General features: G+C 46.2%; 1 protein-coding gene across 1 annotated transcript; it reads left to right on the plus strand.

The window, feature by feature from the left end:
• The first annotated feature begins 224 nt into the window (after positions 1-224).
• On the plus strand, positions 225-23,659 carry prep (prolyl endopeptidase). The gene is made up of 15 exons (XM_029645323.2): positions 225-460; positions 930-1,004; positions 3,995-4,128; positions 4,446-4,576; positions 5,151-5,360; positions 5,450-5,571; positions 5,967-6,072; positions 8,025-8,216; positions 10,890-11,087; positions 11,579-11,682; positions 13,027-13,163; positions 16,335-16,429; positions 18,558-18,689; positions 18,922-19,078; positions 20,861-23,659. The coding sequence occupies exons 1-15, from the start codon at positions 419-421 to the stop codon at positions 21,153-21,155; spliced, it is 2,130 nt and encodes a 709-aa protein (XP_029501183.1). The 5' UTR covers positions 225-418; the 3' UTR covers positions 21,156-23,659.
• Positions 23,660-27,749: the final 4,090 nt, after the last annotated feature.

The raw sequence follows: 27,749 nt of genomic DNA on the forward strand, positions 1-27,749 counted from the left end.
CTAAAAGCACAGATATCATGCTGGTGAACCATGTAGAGTTTTCAAAATCCACATTAATAGATGTTTTTTTTTATAAATAATGTTTTTTTTTTTTTTTTTTTTCCGAAAATGTTGATATCGAGGTCAAATCCTTAGTAGGTTACATCAGAGTTTAGCCTGTGGGAGAAGTCGGAGCTCAGTGATGATATAGTAATTACCAGTTGGGTGGCCGTTCTACTAGAATTTCCCCAGTCGTATGTGGCAAATACCACCTTCCCACTTGGTTTTGAACGCAGCATAAATAAGCAAATCCATTCTGGCCAGAGCTTCGACATTCAAGTTGGTGTTTGTTTGGATCCAGAAAGTCATAACAAAACCAGTCATTCATTATTTTACATAACTTTTCTTATTACGGAATCTCTGAACAGTCACTTCTAAAATGTCTTTCCAGTACCCACATGCTTACCGTGACGAGGCAGTTGTAAGTAACATGCTAACTAGCTTGCTAGCTAGTAGTAACCAGTAACAGCTAGCTAGACATGTCGCTTTTAAGTGAATGGTGAGGAGCTAGCCACTTGCTAGCTAGCTTGTTCTTTATTACCCAGTGAGCGTGTCATGTACCGCTATTTAGTTGGATAGCTTGAGGCTACTAAAATAACTTAATTAGTGACATTATTTGAACAAATTAACATATCAACCGAGTTCGCTAACTTATCTTGTAGCATAGCTAGGTCAAATGAATGAGCCAGCTAGCTAGGATTTTGTTAGCTTTATTTCATGTTAGCCGCTAGCCATGCTTAGGCTGGCTAGTTAGCAAGCTAACGTTGCCTCTTGTCCTTTTAGCTTAGCTAGTTATCACATACCAGCCAGCAGCAAACGATGAATGATCAAAGTTGTTGTCTGACTGCTGGCGCACATTCTGGATTTCACCGGCTGGTTATTTCTGACAGGCAGATGACTACCATGGTAACAAGATTCCTGATCCGTACAGTTGGCTGGAGGACCCAGACAGCGAGAAAACGCAGGTAAATGCTATCTTTCATGTCACTCCAAATACGGTGTGTATTTCAGCACCACTGGCTCAAGGAATGGTGTGGCAACGTTACCAGCACGTTTGTCAGGGAGTTCTTAGTCAGTGTCAATTTGGTGACAGAAATTCACATGGAATGTAGTATTAACACCATTATCTAGGTATAAATGTCATTGTATATAAATGTAAGGTTTGAAATAATTCTGTTTTAGTTCATTATTATATCGGTTTGGGCTTCTTGCGGTCAATTTGCAGTCTACAAATGATTTGTAATTATGTTCCGGTCCCCGACCATCCGCTCATGAAAAGTTGATGATCCCTGAGCTACTGACACCGTAGATCAGTGGTTCCCAAACTTGTTTGACCCATGACCCCATTTTGATATATGAAAAGTCTCGTGACCCACCCATGTGAAAAATTATGTAATTAACAAGCCAACAAGTTAACTTTTTTAATTGGGGCTATGAGAATCAATTGCAAATTAGTCTGACATAATTTCTCTTATCTCACATCCACTAATGAGAAGGGTGTGCTTGATGCGTGTTGTGTCGGAGCTTCTCGAAGTCAGGGGGCCTGGTCGACAGTGCGCCCTCATCTCTCCTGTCACATCCAACCTGGATCTATATTTGTCTTTAATGCAGATGAGAGCACTGAATCAGCGTACCATGAGTTGTAATGCTCGGCGGGAGACAGAACAGTATTCCCTTTGACTCAGGAACCTTAACTCTTCCATAGTGACCCGTGAATGCATGGTCTGCAGCATTTGACCACATGACAGCTCGATCAACTGTTAGGTTTCACTTACCGGCATGTTAACTGAGCCAGGATCACAGTCAAATGAATTTAGCTGATTCACTCATATGTAGAATATTTTGCATTTAACCCCCTTTCTAAATATTTCTTACATAGGCAAGGAGACACACATTTTCTTTTCATTACACAAAGTCAAGTTTGTTTAATTATTTATTTTTTTACATCCATTGTGAATGACAACCGTTCCTCTCTCAATTCCTTTTTTTTTTTCAACACTCCCCCTTGATAACCACCAAGCCTCGTGTGAAATAGAACTTTGTCCTTCTCTGATCCCATATCTCCGCACACAGTAGTTTTGTGAACAGGTGTGCACGATGTAGTTTACAATCGAAGTTAGCTGCTGCATATCTCAGAGTTCTGCGCTCAGCTCTTTTTCCACAGGTTGCTTTCGGTGTATCCATTCTAGCTCAGTGAGTGTATCATACAATGCGTCCATATGGCAGAGGGAGACACATTCATAACTAGAATGCAGAGGCCTGCCCGTCGTTCCGCCATAGATGTAGACCCATCTGTGGAAAAGCCCACCATTCAATCCCATGGAATCTGTTTTTCGTCAATATAGCCATGCAGCACACTGAACATCCCCTGTGCCGTTTCATGCCCAGGAATTGTGAGACAGAACAATATGTCCTCTTAGAGAGCACCTGTAGTGAACAAAGGTCAATGTGTGGGCATCTCGGCCCTCACAGCTAACATCCATTTGGAGAGGGGAGTTTTTGAGTCGTTCAGTCATTTTCCTCTTGATTGCTAGCCATAGCATAAAATGTTAGTTTCACATTGTTATCTGACAGAAGTATTGATGTGAGTTTCTGTGCCTCTGCCTCCCCACACATTGTTTTCACCATATCAATTGCGGCCGGTAATATCAGTCTCTGCAATAGTGTGTGGTTTCTTTGCGTAGTGGGCTGAGCCATTCACAGTGGGCTTTTCCCACTACCTAAGGGTGCTCTCTGGTTGAATTTTTACTTTTATATTTCAATCATTTTCATTTAGGTTTTCAAGGTTAACCACATTAAAATGATTTTGAGAGACAAAGACAATTATTAGATATTTTTTTACCAGGATTTTGGAAATTCTCCCACAACCCCATTTTCATATCAGGCAACCCCTATTTTGAGATCAGCTGCGTAGATGTTGCAACCAGCCCCACCTTCTGTGAGTTAGTGGTCATTGCAGTGGTGTTAATAAACTCAGAAAATAAACATCCTCTCACTGTCAACTGTGTTTATTTTCAGCAAACTTAACATGTAAATATTTGTATGAACATAGCAAGATTCAACAACTGAGCCATAAACTGAACAAGTTCCACAGACATGTGACTAACAGAAATGGAATAATGTGTCCCTGAACAAAGGGGTGGTCAAAATCAAAAGTAACAGTCACTATCTGGTGTGGCCACCAGCTGCTTTAAGTACTGGAGTGCATCTCCTCCTTGTGGACTGCACCAGACTTGCCAGTGCTTGCTGTGAGATGTTACCCCACTCTTCCACCAAGGCACCTGCAAGTTCCAAGGACATTTCTGGGGGGAACGGCCCTAGCCCTCAACCTCCGATCCAACAGGTCCCAGACGTGCTCAATGGGATTGAGATCCGGGCTCTTCGCTGGCCATGGCAGAACACTGACATTCCTGTCTTGCAGGAAATCACACAGAACGAGCAGTATGGCTGGTGGCATTGTCATGCTGGAGGGTTGTTGTTACATGTGGTCTGCCACTGCGAGGATGATCAGCTGTCCGTCCTGTCTCCCTGTAGCGCTGTCTTAGGCGTCTCACAGTACGGACATTGCAATTTATTGCCCTGGCCACATCTGCAGTCCTCATGCCTCCTTGCAGCATGCCTAAGGCATGTTCACGCAGATGAGAAGGGACCCAGGGCATCTTTATTTTGGTGTTTTTCAGAGTCAGTCTAAAGGCCTCTTTAGTGTCCTAAGTTTTCATAAGTGACCTTAAAATTGCCTACTGTCTGTAAGCTGTTAGTGTCTTAACGACTGTTCCACAGGTGCATGTTCATTAATTGTTTATGGTTCATTGAACAAGCATGGGAAACAGTGTTTAAATCCTTTACAATGAAGATCTGTCAAGTTAATTTGTAAAAATCCAAATATCTTTGAAAGACTGGGTCCTGAAAAAGATAAGTTTCTTTTTTTTGCTGAGTTTGTCTTGTTTCTTCCCAGGCTTTTGTCAATGCTCAGAACCAGCTGACGCTGCCCTACCTGGACCGCTGTGAGGTGCGGGACCTGTTCAAGGAGCGCATGACGGAGCTCTATGACTACCCCAAATACAGCTGCCCCTTCAAGAGGGGGAGCAGGTGAGAGGGAGAGAATGAAAGAAAGAGGGAGACTTGAGGCGGTTCATGGAGGTTTTGGACTTTTCTCAATTTGTCTTTCTGTGATTCCTCACATCCTATCTGCCTCGTTCTCAACTGTAGTGGAGGAGGAGGTCCAAGCTTCCTCCTCATGTACCTTCTGGTCCAATGCATTTTGAGAAGGAAGCAAGGAGAGAGGTCTTGAGGCAAGATTAATTGAGGATGAGACAAAATATAGCCTTCCCCTAAAGATGGAGACTGTTGTCTTTTGGGTAGTTTAGTTCCTTGGCTTTGTGCTGACACTCTATCCCCCGCTGCAGGTATTTCCATTTCTACAACACGGGCCTCCAGAACCAGAGTGTAATGTATGTTCAGGAGAGTCTAGAGGCAGAGCCCACGGTCTTCCTGGACCCAAACACCTTCTCTGAGGACGGGACTGTCGCTTTACGAGGTGGGGGATGGAGACATGGTCAAGCAATGCTCATTATGATGTAGAATATCGTCCTGTTTGTAATACTGTACAGATGACGGTTTCCTTCATGAAGGTGCGTTTCTGACATCACGTTCTACTGTACTGAACAGCCTAGAATCTACCAGTATACTGTATCAGCCTTTACGCTGCACTGGCATGTTTAGACATCTACCACAGTGGAACCGTGCTGGAAAGGACCATGTGAAAGGGAAAGTGAAATTATAAGCCAGTACAGCTCGTGTTGGCACTAAAATACAGTAACTACTAGAACCTGCCAATGACGTGTATATAAACGCAATTTCTATTTTATTTATATTTACAATGCATTCTAAATGAACATATTCATCACTATTCACAATGCATTCTAAATGAACATATTCATCACTATTCACAATGCATTCTAAATGAACATATTCATCACTATTCACAATGCATTCTAAATGAACATATTCATCACTATTCACAATGCATTCTAAATGAACATATTCATCACTATTCACAATATAAATAACGTGAATGGTTCCTCTGACCATGCGCTACTTGTGTCCCTCAGGTTATGCTTTCTCAGAGGACGGCGAGTACCTGGCATATGGCACCAGCGCCAGCGGCTCTGATTGGGTGGAGATGCACTTCCTGCGGGTGGAGGGGGCCGTGGCCCTAAATGACCGGCTGGAGAGGGTTAAGTTCAGCTGCATGTCCTGGACCCATGACGGCAAGGGCCTCTTCTACAACTCCTACCCCAAGCAGGAGGGCAAAAGTGACGGTGAGGGGATGTTTGGATATTTAGAGGGGAACTAGTTTGTTCCATTTAGTTTTAGTTAAATGTATGAACACATTACTCTCCTTCTCTAGGCACTGAGACGTCCACGAACCTGCACCAGAAGCTCTACTTCCACGTGTTGGGGACCCCCCAGTCTCAGGACTGCCTGTGTGCCGAGTTCCCCGACCACCCTAAGTGGATGAGTGGGGTCGAGGTACGCTGCTGGACTTGGCTAGACACTAAACAGACCGGGACTTGACTGTCTCATATCTCTTAGACAATGCAGAAATGGTTCTTATCTTTAGTCCAAGTACCATTTTGAGGAGACATAACGTGTATCCTAATATCTATCTTTCTCCTGAAGTCTGTACTTTGTGAGTGAGTTTCCACCATCTGTGTTACACCAGTCTTCTCCCTTTATGTCCATAGAGGGAAGTGGACAGCACAGAATCTGACTTGTAGTTCTTGTCTTATGTCCCTGATATTTAGAATCCTGATTATAGTGTCGTAATGCCTCTCGTCATCAGTGTAGGTTTCTGGTTGATTAGCGCTAGCGGCACAGTGTTGTATTAGCATTCTGAAAGGTGTCCGTGTGCGATCTCACTCCAGGTGTCAGATGACGGGCGCTACGTACTGCTGTCTATCAGGAAGGGCTGTGACCCGGTCAACCGGCTGTGGTACTGTGACCTTCAAACCACTCTTCAGGGTATCACAGGTACCATGCACACCACAACCTAATCAGATCAGTCTTTCTCTTTAGTCTCCTTAACGCATAATCACCATCCACTGACCGGCCACCATATTTGTTGTAGGGCATAGGCTTTGACTTGATGTGTTATCAAGAACATCCACTATAGATTGTGAATGTCTTGTATTGTCAATGTCTTGTGTTGTGAATAGGGTTGTGGCGATCATGACATTTCGTCAGCCGGAGATTGTCAAGCAAATAACTGGCGTTCTCATGGTAATTGACTGTTAATTAACATTGTCACATTTAGCAACTCCTGGCTTCCACAGACCTTTGGAACATCTACATTTTAAAAAGTCTAAGAAATCCATTATTTTAGACTGGTCTAAAGAAACATGATATGAAGAACATTTCAGAAGGACCGACTAGCATACTCTGAGTTGTCCTTATGTTAGGTCTGGCTATGCCAAATGGCTGTAGGCTACACTAGTTCATTTAGCAGACAAGATTTGCTTAGAATTCTGTGGCATCGGGGCCTCCTGAGTGACGCAGTGGTCTAAGGGACTGCATCGCAGTGCTAGCTGTGCTACTAGAGATCCTGGTTCGAGTCCAGGCTCTGTCGCAGCCGGCAGCGACCGGGAGACCCATAGGGCGGCGCACAATTGGCCCAGCGTTGTCCGGGTTAGGGGAGGGTTTGGCCGACAGGGATGTTCTTGTCCCATCGCGCTCTAGCGACTCCTGTGGCGGGTCGGGCGCAGTGCACTCTGACACAGTCAGCCAGGTGTACTGTGTTTTCTCTGACACATTGGTCCGGCTGACTTCCAGGTTAAGTGGGCATTATGTCAAGAAGCAGTGTGGATTGTTTGTGTTTCGGAGGATGCACCGCTCTCGACCTTCTCCTCTTCAGAGTCCGTATGGGAGTTGCAACGATGGGACAAGATTGTAATTACCAATTGGATACCATGAAATTGGGGAGAAGAAAATAGAATGGACCATTATCATGCCTCGAAACAGGGTCAGCGGAAAATAATCAGTCATCTATGCACTTAAATAGCAAATGGGGGACGTTTTCCTGTGGTTAATTTTCATTCCAGCCAGGTAGGCAATACTCCTGTTGTAAAGAGAAGCAATATGCTTAATATTAGGACAGTTGATAAATCGATATAGAAGGCTTAGCCTATAGAAAGCCTCCATTAAATAGAGCATCCCATCAGCTATCTCTGTTTTCTCACACAATTGCATAGTCTATAAAAAATGTTGCGCAACATGAGCTCATGCTTGAAGTGTTTGATCAGATTTTCGGGGGGCGGCAGGTAGCCTAGTAGTTAGAGCGTTGGACTTATAAGATCGAATCTCTGAGTTGACAAGGTAAATGTCTGTCGTTCTGCCCCTGTGAACAAGGCAGTTAACCCACTGTTCCTAGGCCGTCATTAAAAAATAAGAATTTGTTCTTAACTGACTTGCCTAGTTAAATAAAGGTACATTTTTTTATTTTATTAATTGATGTCAGAGTGATTAGAGGGACAATAGAGTGCTGAGTACCAGGCAAGTTTGGTAGGTTACTAAGGACCATCAGCAGCATCAGAGCTTGGAGAAGCCTAATTACCGTGACTAAACAGTCACGTGGAATTTGGCTGCCTTCATGACTCATGACTGCCGTTTGGGCGGAAATATGGTCACTGTAACAGCCCTAGTTGTGAATGTCTTGTGACTGTGTTGTGACTGTCTTGTGTTGTGACTGTCTTGTGTTGTGACTGTCTTGTGTTGTGACTGTCTTGTGTTGTGACTGTCTTGTGTGTGACTGTCTTGTGTTGTGACTGTCTTGTGTTGTGACTGTCTTGTGTTGTGACTGTCTTGCGTTGTGACTGTCTTGCGTTGTCTATGTCTTGGATGGCCCTCCCCATGTGTTGCCTTAGTAAGAGTATTTGTTTAGTTGACTAGCTTAGTTGAAGATGCCAAGTTATCTCTCTCCCCTCCAGGCCTGTTGCCGTGGGTGAAGCTGATAGACAACTTTGATGCGGAGTACGAGTATGTGACCAACGAGGGCACGGTGTTCACCTTCAAGACCAACCTGGTGGCCCCGCGTTACCGTCTCATCAACATCGATTTCGCCCAGCCTGCCCAGGCCAACTGGAAGGAGCTCATCCCCCAGCACGACAAGGACGTCATCGGTAGGTCACAGACTGAATGAAAGGAGAGGGTTTTACCAACATAATATGCTTTATAGCTCTACAACAAGAATATCCACTAAAAAGGAAAAAGTAATGTCCGCTGTTTTCTGCTCTCAATAAGTAATGTTTTAGAATAGCTAAAGGGGAATTGGATAATTTGGTAATCACTTTTTGTGATAATTTAGATAATCACTTTTTGGCAGTAGGAGCAAACAGTGAAGACATGCTGTGCTTTCAGAAAATATTCATACCCCTTAACTTATTACACATTTTGTTACAGCCTGAATTCAAAATGTATTTTCTCACCCATCTACACACAATACCCCATAATAACAAAGTGAAAACATGTATACATTTATTGCTAATTTATTGAAAATGAAATGCATAAATATCTCATTGACATAAGTATTCACACCCCTTCGCTATGCACTCCTAATTAATCTCAGGTGCATCCAATTTCTTTTGATCATCACAATGTCACTACATCTTGATTGGAGTCCACCTGTGACCAATTAATGGACATGATTTAGAAAGACAAACACCTGTCTATATAAGGTCACACAGTGGACAATGCACGTCAGAGCAGAATCGATACCATGAAGTCCACTGAACTGTCTGTAGATCACGAGATAGAATTGTGATGAGGGTATAAAACGACCCTAAAGAGCATATAATTGGGGAATGAAAGAAATATGGAACTGCCTGGTCGGACGGCCAGCTCTAAACTGAGCAACCGGGCAAGAAGGAACTTGGTCAGGGAGGTGACCAAGAACCCAATGAACACTCTGACAGAACTACGGAGTTCCTTGGCTGAGATGGGAGAACCTGCCAGAAGGATAAGTCTCAACAGCACTTCACCAATCTGGACGTTATGGGAGAGTGACCAGATGGAAGCCACTCCTGAGAAAGGCACATGACGGCATGCCTGGAGTTTGCAAAAAGGCACGTGAAAGACCGAGCATAAGGCAAAACATTCTGTGGTCTAATGAGCTAAAAAAAATTGAAACTATTTGGCCTAAATGCAAACCGCTCTGGAGGACAACAGGCACAGCACCTTGCCTGTCTTAACACCATCCCAATTTGTAAGTCGCTCTGGATAAGAGCGTCTGCTAAATGACTTAAATGTAATGTAAATGTGAAGCATGGGCGTGAATGGAGCCAAATCCTTGATGAGAACCTGCTTCAGTGTGCAAACAACCTTAGACTGCGGCGAAGTTTTACATTCCAACAGGACAATGACCCCAAGCATACAGGCTTCAGAACAAGAATGTGAAAGTCTTTGAGTGGCCCAGCCAATGCCAAGACTTGAAAATCTGTTTTTTTTTAAATACCTTAAGATTGATGTTCACCATCTCTCCCCATCTAATTTAAGAGCTTGAACAAAAATCTGCAAGGATGAGCGGAAGAAAATCCCCGACTCCAGATGTGCAAAGCTGATGCAGACATACCCAAGACGGCGCAGGGCTGATGCAGACATACCCAAGACGGCTCAGGGCTGATTCAGACATACCCAAGACGGCTCAGGGCTGATTCAGACATACCCAAGACGGCTCAGGGCTGATTCAGACATACCCAAGACGGCTCAGGGCTGATGCAGACATACCCAAGACGGCTCAGGGCTGATTCAGACATACCCAAGACGGCTCAGGGCTGATTCAGACATACCCAAGACGGCTCAGGGCTGATTCAGACATACCCAAGACGGCTCAGGGCTGATGCAGACATACCCAAGACGGCTCAGGGCTGATGCAGACATACCCAAGACGGCTCAGGGCTGATTCAGACATACCCAAGACGGCTCAGGGCTGATGCAGACATACCCAAGACGGCTCAGGGCTGATGCAGACATACCCAAGACGGCTCAGGGCTGATTCAGACATACCCAAGACGGCTCAGGGCTGATTCAGACATACCCAAGACGGCTCAGGGCTGATTCAGACATACCCAAGACGGCTCAGGGCTGATTCAGACATACCCAAGACGGCTCAGGGCTGATGCAGACATACCCAAGACGGCTCAGGGCTGATGCAGACATACCCAAGACGGCTCAGGGCTGATGCAGACATACCCAAGACGGCTCAGGGCTGATGCAGACATACCCAAGACGGCTCAGGGCTGATGCAGACATACCCAAGACGGCTCAGGGCTGATGCAGACATACCCAAGACGGCTCAGGGCTGATGCAGACATACCCAAGACGGCTCAGGGCTGATGCAGACATACCCAAGACGGCTCAGGGCTGATGCAGACATACCCAAGACGGCTCAGGGCTGATGCAGACATACCCAAGACGGCTCAAAGCTGTAATCGCTGCCAAAGGTGCTTCTGCAAAGTATTGACTCGGGTGTGAATACTTATGTAAATGAGATTTCTGTATTTAATTTTCAATAACATTTCTAAAAACATGTCAGTATGGGGTATTGTGTGTAGATGGGTGAGATTTGGATTGAATACCTTTTTGAATTCAGGTTGTAAACACATTGAAATATGGATTAAGTCAAGGGGTATGAATACTTTCTGAAGGCTCTGTAACAGTTATTATTTACAGTTGGTTTAAAGCAGGTCCTAACAGGAAATAACATCCATATTCTGCCTAGGAATACTCTGTCTAGGTGATCATGGTTTTTAAACTTTTAGATTGACTAACCCCCGTCTTGCACTCCCCCTCTCTAGTGTTTGCCACCTGTACCTACAACAGCCTACTCTTTGTGTGTTTCCTGCACGACGTGAAGAACGTGCTGAAGATGTACCGTCTGAGCTCGGGGGAGGAGCTCAGGACCTTCTCTCTGGACGTGGGCTCAGTGGTGGGCTTCACCGGACGCAAGAGAGACTCTGAGATCTTCTACTACTTCACCTCCTTTCTGTCGCCAGGTATCAGAGACAGACGTGTGGTGTCATGGGGGCAGAGGTGTGGTGTCATGGGGGCAGAGGTGTGGTGTCGGGGGGCAGAGGTGTGGTGTCGGGGGCAGAGGTGTGGTGTCGGGGGGCAGAGGTGCGGTGTCGGGGGGGCAGAGGTGCGGTGTCATGGCACACACAAACTCTGTGATGGGCTTCACCGGATGGACACAAGAGGGAATTAGAGGGAGACGTGGATACATGAATGCTGGCATGGGCACACACACATACATGCACCAATGCACACACACACACATGCATTCACAAATGTGCGCACACACACACACAGACACTCAAACACAGACACTCAAACTTTCAACAACTCCACCTCTTTCCCGCCGCCAGGTGTCGCTCATGCTGTCAGTCTCATACAGGTTCTTGCAGGAGTCTGTATGGATCTTCTATCATACTGCAGTGAAACAGTGACAAGTCAATGACCTGTCCTCTCTCTTTGTCCTGTTGTCCAGCCATCATCTACCACTGTGACCTGACCAAGGAGCCCCTGCAACCCCACGTGTTCCGCGAGGTCACCGTCAAAGGCTTTGACCCCTCCGACTACCAAACCACTCAGGTAAGATACCTACAACTGACTCAAAAACAAAACAAAAAAAATGTCATGTTCGATTCTGTTCTTTTCCCCCTGCATTCTGAACAGCCAAAAAGCCCATGGAATCAGATATTTCAAACCACCTTTGTAGGTGGCTTGAAATCAGATACAAATCTTATTCTTGGTAACGTGACTTATCTGAAGTGGTTTGTAGACTGTTATTCGGCATATCTCGTTTCTTACTGGCTACTCCATTGACAGTTTGATAAGAACGTGTGGTAGTCAATTAGCTTGTTAATTGTTTACCAACACATTTTATTTTACCTTTATTAAACTAGGCAAGTCAGTTAAAGAACAAATTCTTATTTTCAATGACGGCCTATGAACAGTGGGTTAACTGCCTGTTCAGGGGCAGAACGAAAGATTTGTACCTTGTCAACTCGGGGGTTTGAACTTGCAACTTTCCGGTTACTAGACCAACGCACTAACCACTAGGCTACCCTGCCGCCCCAGATTAGTGAACGCTCTAGACAACTAAACAGCTACCTAGCTAGTTGACTGCTGTAACTAGACAAAAATAACTTGTTTTAAAAGTTGGATTATATTTTGCGGCTTTTAAAGGGTTCTCAATTTGTCGGGACATGGGAGTGGGAGTACAAGGTGCCAAGCTTTCCACAGGGATGCTGGCCCATGTTGACTCCAATGCTTCCCACATGCTTCATATTGGCTGGATGTCCATTGGGTGGTGGACCATTCTTGATACACACAGGAAACTATTGAGCATGAAAAACCCAGCAGCATTGCAGTTCTTGACACACACCGGTGTGCCTGGCATCTACTACCATACCCTGTTCAAAGGCCCTTTTGTCTCGCCTATTCACACTCTGAATGGCAGACAGACACAATCCATGTCTCAGTTGTCTCGAGGCTTAACAATCCTTCTTTAACCTGTCTCCTCTTCATCTACACTGATTGATGTGGATTGAACAAGTGACATCAATAAGGGATCATAGCTTTCACCTGGATTCACCTGGTCAGTCTGTCATGGAAAGAGCAGGAGTTCCTACTGTTTTGTACACTATATTCATGCTATACAAATTAAAAAGAAAGTTGCACCTTCATCTGTCCTTGCGGTGGATATGTTTGACCAGATGAAAGATGAAACACTGGTCAAATATATCGACAGGAAGGAGCGATGAGTATGCCAATAGATTTTTCTTATGTATAGTTTTATCTTCTGTTGTTCAGCACCTCTCCTAAAAGGTCTTCTTTATTTAGATGGTTATCTATACTAATACAAACCACCAGAATTGACTGATACCATCTTTGTGTTTTCACACCAACAAGCACCTGTATCTGTGTGTCCAGGTATTCTATCCTAGTAAGGACGGCACAGAGATCCCCATGTTCATCGTCCATAAGAAGGGCCTGAAGCTGGACGGCTCTCACCCTGCCTTCCTCTACGGCTACGGAGGGTTCAACATCTCAATCACTCCCAGCTACAGGTACCACCACCGGGTCACTTCCCCAGCTACAGGTACCACCACCAGGTCACTTCCCCCAGCTACAGGTACCACCACCAGGTCACTTCCCCCAGCTACAGGTACCACCACCAGGTCACTTCCCCCAGCTACAGGTACCACCACCAGGTCACTTCCCCCAGCTACAGGTACCACCACCACCAGGTCACTTCCCCCAGCTACAGGTACCACCACCACCATGTCACTTCCCCCAGCTACAGGTACCACCACCACCAGGTCACTTCCCCCAGCTACAGGTACCACCACCACCAGGTCACTCCCCCAGCTACAGGTACCACCACCGGGTCACTCCCCCAGCTACAGGTACCACCACCACCAGGTCACTTCCCCCAGCTACAGGTACCACCACCACCAGGTCACTTCCCCCAGCTACAGGTACCACCACCACCAGGTCACTTCCCCAGCCAGCCACAGGTCACTCCCCACCACCACCACCGGGTCACTCCCCCAGCTACAGGTACCACCACCGGGTCACTTCCCCCAGCTACAGGTACCACCACCGGGTCACTTCCCCCAGCTACAGGTACCACCACCGGGTCACTTCCCCCAGCTACAGGTACCACCACCACCAGGTCACTTCCCCCAGCTACAGGTACCACCACCAGGTCACTCCCCCAGCTACAGGTACCACCACCGGGTCACTTCCCCCAGCTACAGGTACCACCACCAGCAGGTCACTTCCCCCAGCTACAGGTACCACCACCAGGTCACTCCCCCAGCTACAGGTACCACCACCGGGTCACTTCCCCCAGCTACAGTTACCACCAGCAGGTCACTCGCCCAGCTACAGGTACCACCACCAGCAGGTCACTTCCCCCAGCTACAGGTACCACCACCAGCAGGTCACTTCCCCCAGCTACAGGTACCACCACCAGCAGGTCACTTCCCCCAGCTACAGTTACCACCAGCAGGTCACTTCCCCCAGCTACAGTTACCACCAGCAGGTCACTTCCCCCAGCTACAGGTACCACCACCAGCAGGTCACTTCCCCCAGCTACAGGTACCACCACCAGGTCACTCCCCCAGCTACAGTTACCACCAGCAGGTCACTTCCCCCAGCTACAGGTACCACCAGCAGGTCACTTCCCCCAGCTACAGGTACCACCACCAGCAGGTCACTTCCCCCAGCTACAGGTACCACCAGCAGCAGGTCACTTCCCCCAGCTACAGTTACCACCAGCAGGTCACTTCCCCCAGCTACAGGTACCACCACCAGCAGGTCACTTCCCCCAGCTACAGGTACCACCACCAGCAGGTCACTTCCCCCAGCTACAGGTACCACCACCAGGTCACTCCCCCAGCTACAGGTACCACCACCGGGTCACTTCCCCCAGCTACAGTTACCACCAGCAGGTCACTTCCCCCAGCTACAGGTACCACCAGCAGGTCACTTCCCCCAGCTACAGGTACCACCACCGGGTCACTTTCCCCAGCTACAGGTACCACCACCGGGTTACACTGGATGTATCATTCAGTTGCTACATGTAATGATGTCGCTTTAATCTTGATTTCTTCTTTTAATTTCCTCATGAAAATGTACTTGTTTACTGCTATACACACAGTGGCCTTCGTGAATATTTGTATTCTTCTTTTGGCTCTCTCTCTCCAGCACTTTGGATTTTGAAGTGATACAATTACTATGAGGTTAAAATACAGACAGCTTTAATTTGAGGGTATTTTCATCCATATCGAGTGAACTGTTTAACAATTGCAGCATTTGTTGTACCCAGTCCCCCCATTTTAGGGGACCAAAAGTATTGGGACATATTTACTTCTGTGTATTAAACTATTCCAAAGTGTAGTATTTGGTCCCATACTCCTAGCACACAATGATTACAACAAGCTTGTGACTTCAAACTTGTTGGATGGATTTGCTATTTGTTTAGGTTGTATTTCAGATTATTTTGTGTCCAATAGAAATGAATGGTAAATGTATTTTCATTTTGGAGTCACTTTTATTGTAAATAAGAATATAATTGGTTTCTTAATACTTCTACATTAATGTGGATGCTACCATGCTGACGGATCATCCTTAATAAATCGGGAATAATGGTGAGTGAGGAAGTTAGACGCACAAATATCATACCCCTAAGACATACCAACCTCACAAGATTTATGGAATCATTGCTTGCTAAGAATATGGGACCAAATACTAAACTTTTGACTACTTTAAAACACAAATTTGGGGGGGGGAGACTATGTACAAAGAGTGAAGTAATTTCTTAACAGTTCACCCGATAGGAATGAAAATACCCGCAAATAAAGCTGACAGTCTGGATTTGAAGTCATACAATGACTGAGGTTAAAGTGCAAAGTGCTGGAGTACAGAGCTCAGCAACAACAAAAATACTTCACTGTCCCAATAATTATGGATGGCACTGTGTATCATTTGACTTTTAGGGCTATTTAAGATAACAATTGTGCCTGTAAATAATGTTATATATAGCACCATTTTTCAAATGACTATCTTGTCTTGGCTCTTCTACATGATGCTTTGTATCTACCTGGACTTGTTTGGACTGAGGAAAGGAAGTAAGGTGATGTTCAGACTGAAATAAAGGAAGTAAGGTGATGTTCAGACTGAATAAAGGTAGTAAGGTGATGTTCAGACTGAGGAAAGGAAGTAAGGTGATGTTCAGACTGAGGAAAGGAAGTAAGGTGATGTTCAGACTGAATAAAGGTAGTAAGGTGATGTTCAGACTGAGGAAAGGAAGTAAGGTGATGTTCAGACTGAAATAAAGGAAGTAAGGTGATGTTCAGACTGAAATAAAGGAAGTAAGGTGATGTTTTTTATTTTTATTTTACCTTTATTTAACTAGGCAAGTCAGTTAAGAACACATTCTTATTTTCAATGACGGCCTAGGAACAGTAGGTTAACTGCCTGTTCAGGGGCAGAACGACAGATTTGTACCTTGCAAGTTCAAACCCCAGAGCTGACAACCTTCCGGTTACTAGTCCAACGCTCTTAACCACTAGGCTACCCTGCCGCCCCATGTTCAGAGTGAAATAAAGGAAGTAAGGTGATGTTCAGACTGAGGAAAGGAAGTAAGGTGGTGTTCAGACTGAGGAAAGGAAGTAAGGTGATGTTCAGACTGAAATAAAGGAAGTAAGGTGATGTTCAATGTTGTTTCCCAGTGTATCACGGCTGATCTTTGTCCGACACATGGGAGGAGTCCTGGCTGTGGCCAACATCAGAGGAGGGGGGGAGTACGGAGAGACCTGGCACAAAGGTAACAAATCAAATGTATTTATATAGCCCTTCTTACATCAGCTGATATCTCAAAGTGCTGTACAGAAACTCAGCCTAAAACCCCAAACAGCAAGCAATGCAGGTGTAGAAGCACGGTGGCTAGGAAAAACTCCCTAGAAAGGCTAAAACCTAGGAAGAAACCCAGAGAGGAACCAGGCTATGAGGGGTGGCCAGTCCTCTTCTGGCTGTGCCGGGTGGAGATTATAACAGAACATGGCCAAGATGTTCAAATATTCATAAATGACCAGCATGATTAAATAATAATAATCGGTGGTTGTCGAGGGTGCAACAGGTCAGCACCTCAGGAGTAAATGTCGGTTTTTCATAGCCGGTCATTCAGATTATCTCTACCGCTCCTGCTGTCTCTAGAGAGTTGAAAACAGCAGGTCTGGGACAGGTGGCATGTCCGGTGAACAGGTCAGGGTTCCATAGCCGCAGGCAGAACAGTTGAAACTGGAGCAGCAGCACGGCCAGGTAGACTGGGCACAGCATGGAATCATCAGGCCAGGTAGTCCTGAGGCATGGTCCTAGGGCTCAGGTCCTCAGAGAGAGAGAAATAAAGAAAGATAATTAGAGAGAGCATACTTAAATTCACACAGGACACCGGATAAGACAGGAGAAATACTCCAGCGTAAATACTGGAGGCTGAGACAGGAGGGGTCAGGAGACACTGTGGCCCCATCCGATGATACCCCCGGACAGGGCCAAACAGGCAGGATATAACCCCACCCACTTTGCCAAAGCACAGCCCCCACACCACTAGAGGGATATCTTCAACCACCAACTTACCAGCCTGAGACTAGGCCGAGTATAGCCCACAAAGATCTCTGCCATGGCACAACCCAAGGGGGGTCGCCAACCCAGACCGGAAGACCACGTCAGCGACTCAACCCACTCAAGTGACGCACCCCTCTTAGGGACGGCATGAAAGAGCACCAGTAAGCCAGTGACTCAGCTCCTTTAATAGGGTTAGAGGCAGAGAATCCCAGTGGAGAGAGGGGAACCGGCCAGGCAGAGACAGCAAGGGCGGTTCGTTGCACCAGAGCCTTTCCGTTCACCTTCACACTCCTGGGCCAGACTACACTCAATCATATGACCCACTGAAGAGATGAGTCTTCAGTAAAGACTTAAAGGTTGAGACCAAGTCTGCGTCTCTTACATGGGTAGGCAGACCGTTCCATAAAAATGGAGCTCTATAGGAGAAACCCCTGCCTCCAGCTGTTTGCTTAGAAATTCTAGGGACAATTAGGAGGCCTGCGTCTTGTGACCGTAGTGTACGTGTAGGTATGTACGGCAGGACCCAATTGGAAAGATAGGTAAGAGCAAGCCCATGTAATGCTTTGTAGGTTAGCAGTAAAACCTTGAAATCAGCCCTTGCCAGTTTAGAGAGGCTAGCACTGGAGTAATATGATCACATTTTTTGGTACTAGTCAGGATTCTTGCAGCCATATTTAGCACTAACTGAAGTTTATTTTGTTTATTTATTTAGTTTTATTTAGTTTATTTATTTGAAACAGTATTGATATGTTCGTCTAAAGAGAGATCAGGGTCCAGAGTAACGCCGAGGTCCTTCAGTTTTATTTGAGACGACTGTACAACCATCAAGATTAATTGTCAGATTCAACAGAAGATCTCTTTGTTTCTTGGGACTTAGAACAAGTTTAAAAGTAGGAAGTTTGCAGCCATCCACTTCCTTATGTCTGAAACACAGGCTTCTAGCGAGGGCAATTTTGGGGATCACCATGTTTCATTGAAATGTATAGCTGTGTGTCATCCGCATAGCAGTGAAAGTTAACATTATGTTTTCAAATGACATCCCCAAGAGGTAAAATATATAGTGAAAACAATAGTGGTCCTAAAACGCAACCTCGAGGAACACCGAAATGTACAGTTGATTTGTCAGAGGACAAACCATTCAGAGACAAACTGATATCTTTCCGACAGATAAGATCTAAATGAGGCCAGAACTTGTCCGTGTAGACCAATTTGGGTTTCTGATCTCTCCAAAAGTAACACACATTGCCCCTCAACTCAATTCTCTCTGTGTGTTTTATACACTTTTACACACACACTCACACATTGAACTCTCTCTGTGTGTTTTTCTCCAGCGGGCATGCTGGCCAAAAAGCAAAACTGCTTCACAGACTTCCAGTGTGCAGCAGAGTACCTCATCAAGGAGGGCTACTCGTCCCCCTCCAAACTCACCATCAATGGAGGGTCCAACGGGGGCCTGCTCGTGGGTACGTTGCGGAATAACGACATCCCTTTTCCTTGTTGAAGCTTTTAGTCATTAACCTGAACCAACCCTGACACTTTTTCCTAAGCTAACAGTTTTGTTGACATTGGAATGTCTGTCTGTATATACAGCGGTTTTGTCTTACTCTGTCTTTGTGTGTTTATCTCCTTACCTGTGTGTGTGTCTGTCTCTCGCTGCCTGATAACGTGTATCTGTCCCACCCTCTGCCCCCACAGCAGCGTGTGTGAACCAGCGGCCAGAGCTGTTCGGCTGTGCCGTGGCCCAGGTGGGCGTCATGGACATGCTCAAGTTCCACAAGTTCACCATCGGCCACGCCTGGACCACTGACTTCGGCTGCTGTGAGGTCAAGGAGCAGTTTGACTGGCTCATCAAGTGAGTGCTAGTACTACACTTCCCTAAGCCTAGCCTGGTTCCAGATCAGTTTAGCTTTGTAGCCAACTTCTATGGTGGTTGTCATGCCAGTAACCATAGGTGTTTGCTACACAGCACAAACAAATCTGGAACCTGGAACATTTAGCCTGTTTGGGATATTAACATTAATCTTTCAGTATTCCAGAACCACGTCAAATGCATGTTATGTTCTTTCCAAGGCTTGATTTAGTGTAATCCCAAAAGTGCAAACGTCAAGTGCAGCTATTTGACATACAGTGCATTGGGAAAGTATTCAGACCCCTGGACTTTCTCCACATTTTGTTACGTTACAGCCTTCTTCTAAAATGTATTAAATAAAAACATGTCCTCATCAATCTACACACAATGCCCTATAATGACAAAGCGAAAACAGGTTTAGAATTTTTTGAAAATGTTTTAAAAATACACCTTTACATAAATATTCAGACCCTATGAGACTCGAAATTGAGCTCAGGTGCATCCATTTTCCATTGATTATCCTTGGATGTTTCTACAACTTGATTGGAGTCCACATGTGATAAATTGATTGGACATGATTTTGAAAGGCTCACACCTGTCTATATAAGGTCCAGCAGTTGACAGTGCCTGTCAGAGCAAAAACCAAGCCATGATGTTGAAGGAATTGTTTGTGAGCGCCGAGACATGATTGTGTCGAGGCACAGATCTGGGGAAGGGTACCAAAACAGTTCTGCAGCATTGAAGGTCCAAGAACACAGTGGCCTCCATCAGTGTTAAATGGAACAAGTTTGTAACCACCAAGACTCTTCCTAGAGCTGGCCACCTGCCCAAACTAAGCAATCGGGGAAGAAGGGCCTTGGTCAGGGAGGTGACCAAGAACCCGATGGTCACTCTGACAGAGCTCCAGAGTTCCTCTGTGGAGATGGGAGAACCTTCCAGAAGGACAACCATCTCTGCAGCACTCCACCAATCAGGCATTTATGGTAGAGTAGCCAGACGGAAGCTACTCCTCAGTGACAGGTACTTGGAGACGAGTCAGAATCGAGAGAAAGATAAACGGAGCAAAGTTCAAAGAGATCCTTGACGAAAACCTTCTCCCGAGCGCTCAGGACCTCCGACTGAGGGTGAAGGTTTTACCATCCAACTGGACAACGACCCAAAGCACACAGCCAAGACAATGCAGAAATGGCTTCAGGACAGGTCTCTGAATGTCCTTGAGTGGCCCAGCCAGAGCCCGGACTTGAAACCGATCGAACATCTCTGGAGAGACCTGAAAATAGCTGTGCAGCGACGCTCTCCATCCAACCTGACAGAGCTTGAGAAGATCTGCAGAAAATAATGGGAGAAACTCCCCAAATACAGGTGTGCCAAGCTTGTACCGTCATACCCAAGAAGACTTGAGGCTGCAGTCGCTGCCAAAGGTGCTTCAACAAAGTCCTGAGTAAAGGGGCTGAATAGTAATGTAAATGTATTATTTCAGTTTTTTTATTTTCAATATATTTGCAAAAATGTATAAACTGTTTTTGCTTTGTCATTATGGGCTATTGTGTGTAGATTTTTATTTTATTTTTTTAAGTTCATCAATTTGAGAACAAGGCTGTGAAGTAAGCATGTGGAAAAATGTCAAGGTGTGTGAATACTTGAGGATTGCACTGTATCTATTTGCTCCAAGTTTGGTGTATTAAAACCTGTACACAATACTTTCACCGTACATCATCGTCCCTGTAGAAATCTGTCATTGGTGAACATCATCGTCCCTGAAGAAATCTCCTCTTCTCCCTCCAGGTACTCCCCGCTCCACAACATACGCGTGCCCGAGGGTGAGGGAGTCCAGTACCCCGCTGTCCTCCTCCTCACGGGTGACCACGATGACCGCGTGGTCCCCCTACACTCCCTGAAGTACATCGCCACACTGCAGCACGTGGTGGGCCGCTGGTCGGGTCAGAGCAATCCACTGTTCATCCACGTGGACACAAAGTCGGGCCACGGCGCCGGAAAGCCCACCAGAAAGGTCATCCAGGAGGTGGCCGACACGTACGCCTTCATCGCCCGCTGCCTCAGCCTCTCCTGGGTCAAATGAAAAGGGGGGAGGGGGGAGTTCCCTGGAAGTCTGATTCTAGGGGAAGTGTCTCTATCGGTGTCTTAGAAGTTTCTTACTCGTTCTCGTTATTATTTTTAATGATCACTAATCTTTTTGTTCAGCTGTTCTCCTCCCCTCCTCATCATCACTACTGATTTGTTCCTGAGCAGTAATCAATCTCTTCCTACCCGGTTGGCTGGCCTGTATTAACCACCTCTCTCTCTCTTCCTGGTTCTCCCTTTCCAGTGTAGGCTTGCTTTGGGCATGGGCTCCAGGTCAGCCAGACTATAAAGTTAAAGTTAGTGCCCAGCTAATATTTATATTTCTAGTTCAGCGAACTTGGATCTAGTTATAATTTCACTAGCTCTGGATTCAGCTAACAAGGAGAACAGGTGAATTGTTATGAACACACCCTTCTGTCTGTCTCCAACTGTTTGAACAGCATGCTAGCCTATCCACTTTGTTCAGATGTTGGAATCAAGTGGCCTACTTTATCTCTGAATGAGAACGACATGACAACTCCTTCATTTTATGCTTATTGCACATTTATAAAAGACTAGACAGCTGGTGTAAGTCTTTATTTGACTAAAATACTGCTAGTGATACGTGGTACCATAATGCACTTGCGACAAACTGAGCGTTCATTTTCCAGGTGAAGGTTCATTGGTAAATTTGTTTTAGTAGTGTCTGCTCTGCTCAAAATCTGAGGAGTTGAAACATAAACAGGGTTTCATTAGAAAGGTTCATTTCTCTATTACAGTATAATAATTTCTCCATGTGTTGTGGTGTCCATATGATCCATTCTGTTGGACCAAACCTCAAATGCAAATAGAGAGTTGAAACCGTTTGTCAGTGAAGAAGTGGTGATCTCTCATCTTTGTTGTTGTGTGTGGTAGGGGCTTGGGAGAAAGAGGCGAAGCGAGAGGTGTCACTCCATCAAAGCCCTATGCGCTTATTTTGAACTTAAGCTTGTCACCTGCCTTCCCGCCTTTGGGACAACGACTCCCATTGTTAAGGTGGAAACATGAGCATCTAGTCATTATATACAGATCTCTGGTGTAAATGTACACCGCACAGAAGGAGTGAATGAGACTAAGAGGACATAAATGCTCATAAAAACAAAGAATACGAAAAAACTTGGACCATCCTTAGGACTTACCCATGTCTCCACCCCTCACCTCTCTGGCCCCAGACTCCCCTACCAAACCTCCCTCTCTTCCCCTATGAGCCAGCCACAGGACTTACCCCTGTCTCCACCCCTCACCTCTCTGGCCCCAGACTCCCCTACCAAACCTCCCTCTCTTCCCCTATGAGCCAGCCACAGGACTTACCCATGTCTCCACCCCTCACCTCTCTGGCCCCAGACTCCCCTACCAAACCTCCCTCTCTTCCCCCATGAGCCAGCCACAGGACTTACCCCTGTCTCCACCCCTCACCTCTCTGGCCCCAGACTCCCCTACCAAACCTCCCTCTCTTCCCCCATGAGCCAGCCACAGGACCTACCCCTGTCTCCACCCCTCACCTCTCTGGCCCCAGACTCCCCTACCAAACCTCCCTCTCTTCCCCTATGAGCCAGCCACAGGACTTACCCTGTCTCCACCCCTCACCTCTCTGGCCCCAGACTCCCCCACCAACCCCAGGACTTGCACCCCCCCATGAGCCAGCCACAGGACTTACCCCCTGTCTCCACCCCTCACCTCTCTGGCCCCAGACTCCCCACCAACCCCAGGACTTGCACCCCCCATGAGCCAGCCACAGGTCTTACCCCCCTGTCTCCACCCCTCACCTCTCTGGCCCCAGACTCCCCCACCAACCCCAGGACTTGCACCCCCCCCATGAGCCAGCCACAGGACTTACCCCCCGTCTCCACCCCTCACCCCTCTGGCCCCACCCCCCATGAGCCAGCCACAGGACTTACCCCCCTGTCTCCACCCCTTACCTCTCTGGCCCCAGACTCTCCCACCAACCCCAGGACTTGCACCCCCCCATGAGCCAGCCACAGGACTCAGCTCTTCCTCATGAGTCATACTCCTGTATTGTCTCTCTAATAGGTAAAACCTTGTTAAAGTGTTATTTCAATGTTGAGAGATGGGTGATACATGGTTGGACTTAACTTGAACTGTATAGTTTTATCAGCCTAGAGGTCAAGGATCAAGTCTGCAAAGGTCCTCAGTCAGGGAACATGAAATGAAATGGCACCCAATTGGTGCCCCCCCTACCACCACAAACACAGACAATTGTATGTGTTTATCAATTGGAAAGCTGTTTGTCAGTAGGTTATTGATTTCAGCCCTCTTCAGTGTTCGTGTGAATGATGATAGGTTTAGGTCATTTTGTTTTGTTTTGTGTTCAGGAGGACTAATGCAGAGTGTGTGTGTGTATCTGACTGATATTAATTTCTACCTCTTGGCATGCTGATTGTTAGTTTACCTAATAAAGGGACATAAACAACAACAATGTACTACAATGCCACAACTTCAATAAAGCGTTTTTTTGAACAGTGATTTTTTTGTTGTAACTCATTACTTCTCACCACTTTATGGACCTCGGGTATAAACTTTTAAAATGTATCCAACACTTCTTGACACCATCAATTATTGTACTCATTTGACAATATCTTCCATACAGCCATTATGAAAATGCTAATCTGACGCATGAAGTCCCTAGGAGAGTCACCAGGGACAACTGGAAACACTACCATAGTGAGATGTTGTGTTTGTTACATTGGATAGTTCATACTACAGAGAGCAATAGTAATGGTGTCTTTTTGTAGGCTGTTACTCCTCCATGGTTCGTTGGACAAAGCCTATGGGGCTTTAATGGAGTTTTGGCTAAACTCAAAATAAGGTCTGTGGTAAACAAACAGGCTTAGGAGATCTTATACATTTCTATGAGAATCTTCAGCGAATGTCACTTGTGAATTTTATGTTTCCCAACTTATAAATTAGGATCTGTTCCTTGACTTCTTCATATTCTCAGAGGCCTGAAGATCGGGGGTACAGTCTTCTGAGCTGCTCCCAGGCATTCATTTTCTGCTGCTTGGGCGACACAGATCCAGGGTGAGTCCCTATCACTTCATTTATTTAGCCGGGATAGTCCGCTCAGTCAAACTTGCCAGTTGCCACTTTACCAGAGTCCTCTTCGCTCCTCTCTGTTGACTCCAGCCCCGCTATGAGCGGATGGAGCTGCCAGAGCTCAGGACAGAGCCCAGGAATCACTGTCTGGAGAGTTTGAGGGCAAGCAGTTAGTCAGGGTATTCTCCCCTGTTGTGAGCTCCTCTGTAAATAGTGTCTGACTACAGTCCTGAGGGCTGGTGTTCCGTTCCTTTACCACTAGTAGTATTAGCAGGGAGAACGAGGGCACTGAGGACGCAGGGTTAGGGTTAGTAACCAGGGCAGTAATGAGGCAGGGTTAGTAACCAGGGCAGTGAGGGGTTAGGGTTAAATCAAATCAAATCTAATTTTATTTGTCACATACACATGGTTAACAGATGTTAATGCGAGTGTAGCGAAATGCTTGTGCTTCTAGTTCCGACAATGCAGTGATAACCAACAAGTAATCTAACTAACAATTCCAAAACTACTGTCTTATACACAGTGTAAGGGGATAAGGAATATGTACATAAGGATATATGAATGAGTGATGGTACAGAGCAGCATACAGTAGATGGTATCGAGTACAGTATATACATATGAGATGAGTATGTAGACAAAGTAAACAAAGTGGCATAGTTAAAGTGGCTAGTGACATAAGAATGCAGTCGATGATCTAGAGTACAGTATATACATATGCATATGAGATGAATAATGTAGGGTAAGTAACATTATATAAGGTAGCATTGTTTAAAGTGGCTAGTGATATATTTACATAATTTCCCATCAATTCCCATTATTAAAGTGGCTGGAGTTGGGTCAGTGTCAATGACAGTGTGTTGGCAGCAGCCACTCAGTGTTAGTGGTGGCTGTTTAACAGTCTGATGGCCTTGAGATAGAAGATGTCTCTCGGTCCCAGCTTTGATGCACCTGTACTGACCTCGCCTTCTGGATGATAGCGGGGTGAACAGGCAGTGGTTCGGGTGGTTGATGTTCTTGATGATCTTTATGGCCTTCCTGTAACATCGGGTGGTGTAGGTGTCCTGGAGGGCAGGTAGTTTTCCCCCGGTTATGCGTTGTGCAGACCTCACTACCCTCTGGAGAGCCTTACGGTTGAGGGCGGAGCAGTTGCCGTACCAGGCGGTGATACAGCCCGCCAGGATGCTCTCGATTGTGCATCTGTAGAAGTTTGTGAGTGCTTTTGGTGACAAGCCGAATTTCTTCAGCCTCCTGAGGTTGAAGAGGCGCTGCTGCGCCTTCTTCACGACGCTGTCAGTGTGAGTGGTTAGTAACCAGGGCAGTGAGGAGGCAGGGTTAGGGTTAGTAACCAGGGCAGTGAGGAGGCAGGGTTAGGGTTAGTAACCAGGGCAGTGAGGAGGCAGGGTTAGGGTTAGTAACCAGGGCAGTGAGGAGGCAGGGTTAGGGTTAGTAACCAGGGCAGTGAGGAGGCAGGGTTAGGGTTAGTAACCAGGGCAGTGGGGAGGCAGGGTTAGGGTTAGTAACCAGGGCAGTGAGGAGGCAGGGTTAGGGTTAGTAACCAGGGCAGTGAGGAGGCAGGGTTAGGGTTAGTAACCAGGGCAGTGAGGAGGCAGGGTTAGGGTTAGTAACCAGGGCAGTGAGGAGGCAGGGTTAGGGTTAGTAACCAGGGCAGTGAGGCGGCAGGGTTAGGGTTAGTAACCAGGGCAGTGAGGAGGCAGGGTTAGGGTTAGTAACCAGGGCAGTGAGGAGGCGGGGTTAGGGTTAGTAACCAGGGCAGTGAGGAGGCAGGGTTAGGGTTAGTAACCAGGGCAGTGAGGAGGCAGGGTTAGGGTTAGTAACCAGGGCAGTGAGGAGGCAGGGTTAGGGTTAGTAACCAGGGCAGTGAGGAGGCAGGGTTAGTAACCAGGGCAGTGAGGAGGCAGGGTTAGTAACCAGGGCAGTGAGCAGGCAGGGTTAGGGTTAGTAACCAGGGCAGTGAGGAGGCAGGGTTAGGGTTAGTAACCAGGGCAGTGAGGAGGCAGGGTTAGGGTTAGTAACCAGGGCAGTGAGGAGGCAGGATTAGGGTTAGTAACCAGGGCAGTGAGGAGGCAGGGTTAGGGTTAGTAACCAAGGGCAGTGAAGATGCAGGGTTAGGGTTAGTAACCAGGGCAGTGATGAGGCAGGGTTAGGGTTAGTATCCAGGGCAGTGATGAGGCAGGGTTAGGGTTAGTAACCAGGGCAGTGAGGAGGCAGGGTTAGGGTTAGTAACCAGGGCAGTGGGGAGGCAGGGTTAGGGTTAGTAACCAGGGCAGTGAGGAGGCAGGGTTAGGGTTAGTAACCAGGGCAGTGAGGAGGCAGGGTTAGGGTTAGTAACCAGGGCAGTGAGGAGGCAGGGTTAGGGTTAGTAACCAGGGCAGTGAGGAGGCAGGGTTAGGGTTAGTAACCAGGGCAGTGAGGCGGCAGGGTTAGGGTTAGTAACCAGGGCAGTGAGGCGGCAGGGTTAGGGTTAGTAACCAGGGAAGTGAGGAGGCAGGGGGAGCAGCTCTGACTGCACACCCTCACCCAAGAGGCTTCTGAGGATTTGAAAAAGTTGAGAACTCTTAGAATTTAACATAATTTTGAATAAATATAAAGTAGATATCTTAAAGGCCCAGTGTAATCAAAACTCAGTTTCCTGTGTTTATCATATATTAATATCATACAACAGCTGATGAAACTAACACTAAAATTGTGGATTTTTTAAAATCAGTGTTATTTCCTGGTTGAAAATACAATCTACACAGAACATTCTAATCAGCAGGTTTGCATGGGCAGGAGTTTCCGCTTTCCACGATGACCTCACCATACCGTAAATTGGTTAATAGACCAATACAAAAGATAGTTCCATACCTCTCTGCCAATAACAGCTAGTTTTCACTTTTCCCCTCCCAACTCCCAGACAGAATCTGATGTGAAAGAAACTGGAATGGTGGATGCAAATGCCTAGTAGAACTCTGCTATATTGATTTCACCTAGTCTGTGTTTTCACATCAGTGCAGATGAAGGAGATGAGGAGAGATAGATAGGACTCATTATGGATATAATCTATTTGACCATGAATAGTGCCATTGAGGGCTTCCACCATTTTAAATAGTTGACTGGGTGGGGATTCTTATAAGTTGGGAGCAATCAGCCGATGAAGAAGAAAATGTAAAACTTTTAAAATGAAGAAAGCCTCAATGTCGATGCCCATGCTGTCACTGACAATTATTGTATGTGAATAATTTGTCAAATGTTGTTATGCTCTGTAGTGTCTTATAAGCCCATGGGGGGCTGGGCACCGGCAGGTGTATGATACTTAAATACATATCAATCACAAATAAATGCACAGATACAAAGATGAGTTCTTTATCTCTGAGAGAGAAGGAAGCCATTTTGGAAAATGGCCAGTAGGAAGCAATGTATTACGTATGGCTTCTGCTACATTTTTCTAATGTTTCCAGGTTCAAACACTTTGTGCTCCTCTAGCGTTTCCAACCACATTTTGTATTTAAGAATGAAGAAA

The sequence above is a fragment of the Oncorhynchus nerka genome, linkage group LG24, assembly GCF_034236695.1.
Source record: "Oncorhynchus nerka isolate Pitt River linkage group LG24, Oner_Uvic_2.0, whole genome shotgun sequence".
Taxonomy (NCBI): domain Eukaryota; kingdom Metazoa; phylum Chordata; class Actinopteri; order Salmoniformes; family Salmonidae; genus Oncorhynchus; species Oncorhynchus nerka.